General features: G+C 46.6%; 1 protein-coding gene across 1 annotated transcript in view; it reads right to left on the reverse strand.

Moving 5' to 3' along the window:
* Nucleotides 1-10802, reverse strand: part of ERICH6B (glutamate rich 6B) — a 48711-nt gene extending 37909 nt beyond the window's left edge. Inside the window, exons 1-2 of the mRNA XM_063101535.1 lie at nt 10264-10802; nt 1968-2152 (exon numbers count right to left, since the gene is read on the reverse strand). Coding sequence (XP_062957605.1) covers nt 1968-2152; nt 10264-10802 — 724 coding nt within the window. The remainder of the gene's footprint in view (nt 1-1967; nt 2153-10263) is intronic.
* Nucleotides 10803-11022: the final 220 nt, after the last annotated feature.

Below are 11022 nucleotides of genomic sequence, written 5' to 3' on the forward strand. Positions count from 1 at the left end.
GAGAACTGGAAATATCTCAAAGTCGGTACACAGGACAGCTTGGCAGGAAGCACGACCAGCTTCCCTGCTGCCTTCTCTCTCTCTTAGCCTGAGTCACAGGAACATGGCTTCCCCGACACTAGGCGGCTGCCACTGGAGATGGACTATTCCTTTCTGTGGCTGTATTGGTAGCCAACTTGGCTGTCTAGCCCATGAATATATGCTTGACATTTAGTGATGGCCCTAGCCCCGAGAGCCGCTCAGTCTACCCATTCTTTGTCCCTCTTTGTCAGACTTGCTTTATTCCATTGGCCAGACACAAACATGAACCTATTACCACCAATGCTCCCCAGAACGATAAGCTGTAAACCATAGGCCGAAAGGGAAAGAAAAACTTCCTTGAATTTTAGCAAATTGCTTGCTTTTCCTTGTGTTTCAATCTCTGCTGCAATGACCATCCCCCCATGTAACTGCAGGAATCTGGGGTGTGTCACTGGACCTGGTTGAGGGACTCCCACATAATCCACACATCTGGCTCAGGCTACCAGTGTCACAGCATTTAATTAGATCAGTAGACATTTACTGTGGGTGGACAGTAGACTTTTGCTAAACACTCAGCATATGTAGGCTTTAAGGAGCTCAGTACCGGAAAGACACACAGCTGTAAAACAGGCCCATATAGACCAAATATGCATGGTGCTTACAACTAAATGAAATACAGACGTGACTAGCTCTATTTGTTAAGCTTGAAGACCAAAAGGATCATGGGTGAACAGTGCAAATCAAACAATGCTTTCTGTGGGGCCCCTCTCTGGGGGTGAGCCCACCATGGGATGAACAGGCTCAAGCCCCTTCCCTCCCCTACTCCAGCTTTTCCTATCTCCTTACTCCTCTCCCACATCCTTTCAAGCTTAGCATTGGCACTTTACTGGCGATTACCTGGTAAATGACTTTCAGAATCATGCTTATGAACATTTAGATAAATGCTCAGATTTTTCCCTGCTGTCGTGCTGACTGACTTTGGAATGGTTCCAGTTCTCAGGGCCCCAGGAGAACACACATGCTGACACAAATCCCAAATGAACCAGCTTAGCCTGTGAAACACTCCTCGTCAGGTGCTGGCTCATGCAGGCCCAGCCTCTGCCTCTCTGTCCTCCCTTAGAGGACTGTGGCTCCTCATTTCGTTTAACCACATTTCAGCTACATCATTTAGCAGGCACAGATAGGGGCAGGGAGGTGAAGTGGTGAGGAATCTAATTTACTGCTGCCATGACTCCAGATGTGAAATAAATCTGTGAATCAGAGATGGATCGATCCAACTAAGGCTGGATTTAAATGATTAATAATGGTGGGAAATGCTGTTCAGTCTTCCATCCCCAGGACCCTGGAGTGACAGATCTTTGGGCTTAATTGGGTAGAGAATTAAGACCCTCAGTGCAATCTTGCCAAACTCTCTCCTGTGTGTCTCCCAGTTGTGGCAAAGAAAGTTCACTACATGGATGGTTTTTGGCTGGTTCTGTATCGGGGCTGGCTTTGACTGCATGCTGAGAAAGAGTCTGAGCTGGGCCCATGTGCTGTTCTCCATGTGGTTAGCTGGATATGGCCTATACCCCAGGGAGCCAGTCTGTAATCTGGGAAGGAAATGGTGTGTGTCCCTGAGGGAAATAGTGCCTGTGTTCACGCAGAACAAGAACAGTAAGACTGATGCAGGAACAGGGGAGCAGACAGGGAGAGACTGAGAAGATATTTGCTTCAGAATTTTGCCAATGTTCTTTCTCGGGTGGGGGTCTGGGATGGAGGAAAGGGGTGGCAGGGCTAGCAGAGGGGTCGACTTCTTACCCCAAACATGCCTTTGGATGGCACAGAAAACAGCAAATATCACTAGCATGAGAGACAAGACCCGAAGCACAGTATTTTACACAAACGAAAGGCTGCAAGACCACAGAGCACCCGGCTGAGTGCAGACCTGCAGGCTGCTCTTCCCTTACCCAGGTTGCTGTCGTAGGTCCAGTCCGTCTGACTGGCCCGGTCTCTTGTGTAGGATTTAGGCAACGTCGTGCACATGTCAGGACACTCAGCGGCAGGTTCGGGTTCAGAGACTGGAGGAGAGGCAGCCGAGGTAGGTGAGACAGCCAGGACGGTGGTCTCCTGAGAGGTACCAGCGGCCATGCTCCTGTCAGAGGGGAGCACAGGAGCTGCTCAACTTCCAGACTGGGACTGGGATCAGAACCCAGTTCTGTGACAGGCTGGGAGGCTGGGGTGGCAGCGGCTGCTCTCCAGCACCTGCAGTTTTCTGCCAGCCCCAGATGGCGGATGTCACAAGGTTAGAAGGGACCAGCTTGCAGATCATGGAAAACGGGCCTGTGTGCCATTCTGGGCAGCAGAGCCACATGTCGCCAACTGCTGCTTTACTAGAGAAAGAAAGGATCTGTGGGTGCCTTCAAGGGCCACTGAGCCACACTGCCATAACTGTTGAATGTTCCAGAACATTTCCCCTCCTGCCTGGCTCACAACCCTACTCATTCTAGTGGCCTTCTTGCCTCACGGTTGCCTCAGGCAGAGTAGAAAAAATATCAAAGTAGATGTCACCACAGTTGAAAATCAAGCACTGAGGTCTGTCCCCGTAGTTGGCTCACCACAAGCACTACCACCGTCAAGAACGTTTTCCAGAGGGCCTGATGGCAGCACGTTGTGTGTGGGGAGCAGGCCTGTTATCTGGCAGCTCAGGATAAAGAGGGATGATCCCAACACACCAACCCACACTGTGTCTTTTCTCAGAAATCTGGCTTTTAACTGGGGGCAAGAAATTGCAATTCAAAGGAATGAGAGGGTACTTTGGGGTGTTTTGGTTCTGGAGTTCTTTCATGTAAGCTGTCCCAACTGGCAGAGACAGGTGCAAGGGAAAATGCCCAACATAGAAATGGCGGTGACTATGTTTGGTAGGAAAAACATAGACTGGTGTCAGATGACCTGAGCTTAAATGCTGGCTCTTGCATTACAGCAGAGTCACATTGGGTATAAGTTACCTGTTTGCTGTTGTTCATCAGGGGAAGAAAGGTGGGCCCGGTACCTGTTTGGGTCAGGGTTCCCGATGCAGAGCCAGGTAGGGGGATGGGGGCTGGAGTCTGAGGCTCGAGGTGAGGTTGAGGAGAGAGGAGAAGGCTGCTTGTTCTAGCTGGCAGGCACCCTCAGTGTCTGTAGGCTTTATAGGCAGGTCCTGCAGGCTCCCCCGGGAACCAGTGGGAGGGACTGGGTCTGCACTGGCCCTGCCGGCTGGGGCAGGGCAGCTGTGCTGTCAGGACACAGCACTGAAAAGGGACCCTAGGGCAGGTGGCAAGATGGATCTCAGGTCAGGTGACTGCAGGGGTCAAGAACAAGTGGACACAGGTGAGCTCCTTAGGCAAGTGTCAACCTTTGCCCCCCTCCGGGCCTCCAGGCCAGATCAGGAGACTCCCCTGGGCCCCTGTTTCTTTATGCTTCTAAGAAGATAATGCCTATCCTGCCTTACTCACCAGGTGCCCACGGGGACCCAAGGAGATAGTGCAAGTCCCCAGGTGAGGACTTCAAAAAGTCAAATCTGCCACATAGGTGGTTATACCCGAGATAATGTTGGCCAGTCTGGTCATTCCCTGGTACCCTTTCTGCCATGCTTGCCCCAGGCTGGGACGCTGCAGGGTCTTCTGGGGTGCCAGCCAGGGCTCTGCTGCGGCCTCAGCTCCCAGGAAGCAGGACTGGGGTTCCAGCCTACTGGGTTTAGAACTAGCTCCAGGGTCTGTGCTCAGTGGAGATGGTGCAAGCAGAAGCTGTTGGTTCCTCGATCAGGGGGAGCCTTGACTGCTGGAGGTCTGCTTCTGCAGCTGCTTTAGACTGGGATAGGCACCTGGCGGGTGCCCGGCAGACCTCCAGCATGCGCAGGGTGGTGGGAGAGGGACAGGCCTGGGGCGGCTGGCGGCCTTCCTGTTTATCAGGGACCTATGAAATGCTTGACCTGTCTGTAACTGCTCCCCTATCCCAACCCCTGCCTTCACACACACACGTGCGCACACACACACATACACATGTGCACACACATGCACGCACATGCACATACACACGCAGGCATGAATGCAATGCTTCTTGCCCAAACGGGTTTGTGGAGGGTTCAGCTCCCTTGTGTGAGGAAAATCCAGGGCCTTTGTGAGCACTCTGAGGGCCAGATCTGTCTCCTGGGGACCAAGCCAAAGAGCATATGGACAGCAGTGAGGCCCCCAGGGTCTTTTGGATCCTCACAGCTTTCCCTGGGGCCCTGGAACAGAAAACCCCCTCAGCTGGAATATGAATAAAGGATCGGACAGGTGTGTGTGTGTGGAGTAAAGCTGACCAGTATTCTCGAATCGTGCCCCAGATGTGCTTCGTTTCTGCCTGCTGGTTCACGGAGAGCTGCAGCACTCACCGAGCACGCCCTGCCCACGGGCTGGTGCTCACTCGCTGCTCACTGCAGCCCCGTGAGGCCCACACTCTTCCTCTCCCATTTCACAGATGATATTGAGGTACAGGAGAGTACGCACCACCCTATGACACCCAGCTGATTCACACCCAGGCATGCTGGCTCTAGCGCCCCTGTTCCCCATCACCTTGAAGGTGCTCACTTCACTGTTAGGCCCCACCGCTTCACTTGCCTTGGGTGTCAGTAACTGAGGTTAAGGGGGCTGTGGAGAAGCCACTCCCCTACGTGCACATCGCCTTTAGTGGGGGTGTCACCTGTCAGCTGCCCTGAGGGCCTCTGGAGGCTGCAGCATGGAAGCAGGGCTGGTGCTGAGCAAAAGCGGCCAGCAACCCCGCATGGAGCCCTGTGCCCAACCTGGAACCGTGGTTCCGTTTCATTCCTGCTGCTCACCATCACCAAACCCGCCTTGTGCTTTTTCAGATTTAGTGTCAACCCACTTCACCCGTAGAGACAAATGACCTCCCTCCTGCCACTGCGATTATCCCTTGGGGAAGGATTGTAGAGTAGGAGACCCGAGGACAAGGACTGAGGATTGGAAGTCTTGTGTACCCCACAGCCTGGTTTCTCTACAGCTAGGCACAGCAAGGACATTTACTCACTTATTCCGTAGATATTTTATTGACAGTTGAGCTTGTGCCAAGCCCTTTGGCAGGATTTTGATGACTGTTTACTGAATGATAATTTAAACCTTGGAAACATGCCTGGGCTTATTTTCTTCCTGGATAAACTGCAACTTCCTTGGGGGCATTCATCACCTGTTGTCTTGAGAGCACTGACCCCAGCCCTTTCCTGTCTCTCCCAGGTTGAGACCCTCTCCCCAGACTCAACAGTCTCTTCCCTTTCATCTCTTGTAGTTCTGGGCACCCAGGACTCTGATCTTGGTACCCGTCCCTCCCCTATGAGTGCCCGAGCAGCAGGGGTGAGCAGTGTGGCTTCCGGGACAGACTCCACTAAGCCCCCCCACCTCAGGGACCTGCTCCCTCACCCTACCCCACCCAGCTCCTTGTCTTTGGGTCGCCAGAGGCTCCTGAGACATCACCCCTAAGTGTGATTACACCTGATTTATCCCCAAAGAAAACTATTACCTTGCTCTAGGATTAGGCGTGGTTTGTGATGGAAAAGCTGCCTTGAATTCTATTGGAGAAAAGAACAGAAAAAACAATATTGGCAAAAAAGTGCATCTTTCTATTTAAAAATGTGTTGCTAAGCATGTGATGCTGAGATTGAGGTACAGAGGGCCTGAATTATAGACATTTTTTGTTTTTTACTTTTTCTCAGGGTTGTTTCTCTCTCTCTCTCGTGGGGAGGGGCTTTCTGGTATGGGGATCTGAACCCTTGACCTTGGTGTTATAACACCGTGCTCTAACCAACTGAGATAACTGGCCAGACCAGTGTTGTTTCTCTTAATGGTTTCCTTTAAAAATTATGAGGTTGAAATATTATAAAATTAGAGAGAACTCAAGAAGATAATTTTCAAGAAATGATGGATTTTTGGAAATTCGAGTTTGCTTTGCTGATCTCTTTGGTTCTTACAGAAACTTCCTTCTGTCACGGCATGAAGGATATCTGTTCAGCAGAGGTGATAGGAAGATCTAAATATTTTAAGAATTATTTTTAATTTTAAAGAAGCTGCTTGTGTCATTTAATTACGACTGTCTTGAATGATAAGATGTCAAGAATTTCATGCACAGGTGGGATAAAAAAATGCCATCAATTTAAGTAATACAGAATAGCAGAGTGGCTGCAGTAAAGAAATGAGGATCAGAAATTTGAATTTGAAACTTAAATATTTAACATTTACACTTATCTATAGTTTACCCATGTGACAAAATATTATTGAGGAATATTACTTGGCTATTAAAATGATATCTACAAAAATTAAACAATATGGGCAAATGGTGAAATTACAATGCTAAGTTACAAAAGTAAAATGCAAACTTGTGTACACTACATGTTTAAAACAGTAGAAACAAAACCACAAAGCAGGGACCACCACTACCAAATATGCAAAAGTAAGGGCAGAGGGACAGAATAAAAATCACTAAAATGTGAATTAGCTTTATTGATATTTGGATGTTATAGGTTGAGTGATGTTTTGCTACTTTTTTTCAAATGTTCCATTGTTAAGAAATGAACAAGAATAGATTTTGTTTCTTTTGTCACTCTTCTAAACTTAAAATATGCACATAACTGATTAAAAAGCAGAAACACAAGAGGAAAGGAGGAAGGAATAGAGCAGGACAGAGAAGTGACTATAAGAGAAGAGAAAGCTTGGGAGCCCTTCCTGGCTCTCCTAATTATTTTCTGTGGTCTTAGACCAGTCACGTGCCCTCTCTCTAACTCCAGGTTCCTCCCTATGAAATGGGTTGGGGGGGAGAGACTAGTTGGTGGGAGAATTAAAGGAGATGGAGATTGTGAAATATGCAAGATAAGAGGGTACTTCAAACAGTTCATGGAAAGGCTTGTATTATCTGTCAATTCTACTTTTCCACAAACATTTTGAAGTACCCTCCCACACCCTATGCCATTGCACTGTGCTCCCTGACCTCCTCTGGACAAGACGTGTGCAGAAAATGCTGCTGTTTGTAGCATCGTGGAGGCTGCAGGTGACCAGCCTCGGCTCAGCATTTTGCCCTCTCAAGACAATGAACTGTGAACCTATCTGCATGAAAAGTTGGCTGACTACCCCATCCCTGCCTCATCGGTATCTCCTCCACCTTTCTTTTTAAATACCCACAACTGCCAGGTTCCCTGTTGGAAGTGGTAGTCAGGACACCAACTCTCAACTGGAAATGGCAACCGAACTATAGCATTTAGGCCAAACAGCATCTGGAGATGCTGAGGAAGAGCAAGGGTAAAAAAAAATCAAATCCAACCCATTGTGTGTATCTAAATACTATTAAACATTATGAATCAAAATCAATGTACCGTGACATCTCTATAGCACTATTTGTCACAGAGCAGAATTAATCATTAGGAAAGCCTTGGGTTATAAAAAACAAAATAAAAGCAGCCTCATTATGGGGCAGTTTCACGCTACAGCATGTTCTATGGCAGCGGGAGAGCAACGAGGTTGTTCTCTTTACTTCTAGCACCTTCCTTCTTGTGAGATAAGAACAGTATTTTTATACCTTACAACTGTGTAGTGGGGGAGAGTTTTCAAAGCATTCAGATATGTTACTTCATTTAATTACAACCACACTGTGAAGAAAGGTGTTTTTGCACACGGAGAAACTGAAACCTGGAGAAGGCAAGTGACATGACTAGGGTCATAGGCCCCACCAAGTGCTGGATCTTGCGACTGACCCCAGGGCGTTCTACAACCAATATTTGGAATCTCCCTGGGAGGTCAGTAAAATGTGACTATTGATTGTTCAGTGGCAATTGGTGCTGCATTTATATTCAAGTTGCCTATCTGGTGTTATTGGATTTCTCCACAAACAATGGGGGAAATCACCCCTTTAAGGAAGAGTGGGAGTTGGGGTTGTTAGTCTGACCTAATCTTGTTTGTCTAGGGTGGTGGAATCTCTGAAGTTGACCTGCCTGCAGAGTAGATTCATAGGGGGTGCACATCCTTCCCACGGCCTAGTTCATTGCATCTTCTCTTCTTGTCTTTTGGTTATGTCCATTTCACAAGGTGGGAAAATGTGGTCAGGGGAGTGTGGCCATTCACAAGTCAATGGCAGGGGAATAATAATACATAATATAATAAAATATGACATAATATAGTAATAGCTAACACTTATATAGGCCTAAAATGCTATGTGCCTGGCATAGCTCTTAATGCTTTATATAATTTAAACCCTTAATTTTCGCCAACATCCTGTAAGGTAGGTCTATTGCTATTCGTAATTTACAGTAAAGAAACCCACGACATAGGTTTAGTGACTTGCCCACGCTCATGCAACTAGTAAGTGGGAGAGAGCTGGCATTCAAACCTAGGCAGTCAAGCTCCTGAGAGAAAGAAAAATGTGTTCTTTGTGGCAGACTCCTATCTGCCATCACACAGGCAAATAAATGGCATCGCTCTCCCCACTCACTGCCTGATCCTACGGCAGACATTGCTAGTCGATCACAGCACTCTCTCCTGCTGAGCCCCGATGAGGTTTCAGAATCCTTTTCAACATAGTGCTTCATCACTAACCTCTAGTAATTAACTCATCGACGTGAGGGATTGAAGGCCACTTGACATCTCTAGGGCTCGTTTTATAGATGGCAATTAATTCATAAAATTGTTTTTACAATAATGTGTGTGTACATGCATGTGTGTGGGCACACACCTGGCTTTATGAAATGAATGTGATCACCTGATTAAATTTGCATGTACTGAGCATCTGCTGTGGGTCAGGAAGGCACTCTGGTTAGGCACTGAGGTTCAACATAAAGGCTAAACAAAGTTGTATCTTAAAGGTATTAGGAGAATGTTCTACATAAAGAAATCTTGATATAAAGTCTTTTGAGAAGTTAAAAATTTTCTTGTAAACCCCTTCTTAACCTTTTTATACAATCTGGATTGATACCCTGAGTTTTCATAGACCAAGACATTCTTCCATGCGCCTTTAAGGGTGTTTTAACACTCTCCTGCAGTTTTTTCAGTGCCTCTTCAATTTTTGCAGGTAGGGCATTTATTTTCAAAGCTTTTGCTTTATATACAGCTCCTTGCTTGACAGCATTATATTTGTCCTACTCTAGTGGGTACTATATTTACAAAGATCCAGCACATAGAGGAGACATGTTAAGAATGCTTGATTCATACTGTGCAAGAGAAAAGCCCTGAATGCTATTTTTCAGTATTAAAATTACACTTGGTACTTGAACAGCAGGGATATTAGGATTCCAAGAGGCAGCTTAATGGTAGAAGTACACAGAAAAGAGAGTTTCCCAGCGACAGAAGAATTACCTCTCCAGTGCAACAACTAAACTTCCATGAGGGTAGTGGGAACCAAGGGTGAAACATCTGATTTGACAGAGAGGGATGTAAAGGTAAATGCCTGTATGGCTACTGAGAACACACAGCTTTTAGAATGTAAGTTGTGTGTGATCAGATTTTTAGGGATTTAAAAATTTAAGCTGCTTGGGATGCTTACAGTTGGTAGCAGAATTGGATCCAGAAAAGAAGTTTAGTTCTACTTCTAGGTTAAAGTTAAGTTGATGCAGATGATGTGGATTTTAAAATTTTTGTACTTAGTTGGATACAGCTATGCAATCGTAACATCAAGGGAAGATACCACATGGGCCTATGAGTGAATGCACACTAGCCACTGCTAGCAAACAGCACAAAGAGGCTGCTGTAGAAAACTTATGAAATTAAATTTATGAAATGTGAAATGGTATTATATAAGTACATAATATTTATATGTAATGTCTAGATATATAAGTAAATGAACCTTAAGAAGCAGATTACAAACATTATATAAAGTCTGATCCATATATATACACACATATATGCTTTATATATGTGTGTGTGTATATACCAGGCTGGCTGGTTAGCTCAGTTTGTCAGAGCACAATGTTATAACACCAAGGTCAAGGATTTGGATCCTTGCACTGCCAGATGCCAAAACAAAACCAGGTGCTTTATATTCACAACGTCTCCCTCTCTGCTCTGTTGGCACAGTGCTTTGGGGCACGGCTATTGCAGTCGTGAGTTGAACTTGGTCAGTAATGAGGCTTCCTACCTGTCAGCATGGATAGGATGTGTTATTTGAGCTTTGGCTACATCTCAGGTTTGTTCTTTCTTTCATGGGCATTGTGGTGAACTAGAGCTACCATCCTTTGGGAGGTCCTCATCCAGATACCCACCCTCTTCTAGACACTTTTTCTCTTCCAGATACTTTTCCTCCTCTAGATACTCTCCCTCCTCCAGGTACTCACCCTCTTCCAGAAAGTTTTCATACAGGTATTCTTTTTTCCCCAGATACTCTCCTTCCTCCAGATACTCTTCCTCCTCTGTATACTCTTCCTGCTCTAGATACTCTTCCTCGTTCAGATACTCTTCTTCCTCTGGATACTCTTCCTCCCTTGGATACTCTTCCTCGTCCAGATACTCTTCTTCCTCTGGATACTCTTCCTCCCTTGGATACTCTTCCTTGTCCAGATACTCTTCTTCCTCCCTTGGATACTCTTCCTCGTCCAGATACTCTTCTTCCTCTGGATACTCTTCCTCCTTCAGAGTCTCTTCCTCTTCAGGAGGTAGAGATTCATCCTGCAGAGTCTCCTCATCCAGTTCTGCTTCGGTATCTTCTCCCTCTGAAGGTAGGGTCTGTGTGGAGCATTGGGAAGTTGTGGGATGGCGAGGACGTGATGCTCCTGATGACCCATTATTTTCAGCAGACATGCCGGGGAAGCGTTAAGCAGATGAACCCCTTCAATAGCAGGCAAAGTCACTTCATCATCCTGGTAACCAAGAAAGGAATAAAATCTCACTAGTCAGTGGTAGCCAACGGCCTAGTGATTTAAATCCATTTTTGTTCACTCATTTTATTCAATAGTCTTTGGAGGGCCCTGCAAGTTTGCAGATCAGTACATCGTGGCCCATGAAAAGGCACAAAAGGAGG

Source organism: Cynocephalus volans, chromosome 7, assembly GCF_027409185.1.
Source record: "Cynocephalus volans isolate mCynVol1 chromosome 7, mCynVol1.pri, whole genome shotgun sequence".
NCBI classification, from domain to species: Eukaryota; Metazoa; Chordata; class Mammalia; order Dermoptera; family Cynocephalidae; genus Cynocephalus; species Cynocephalus volans.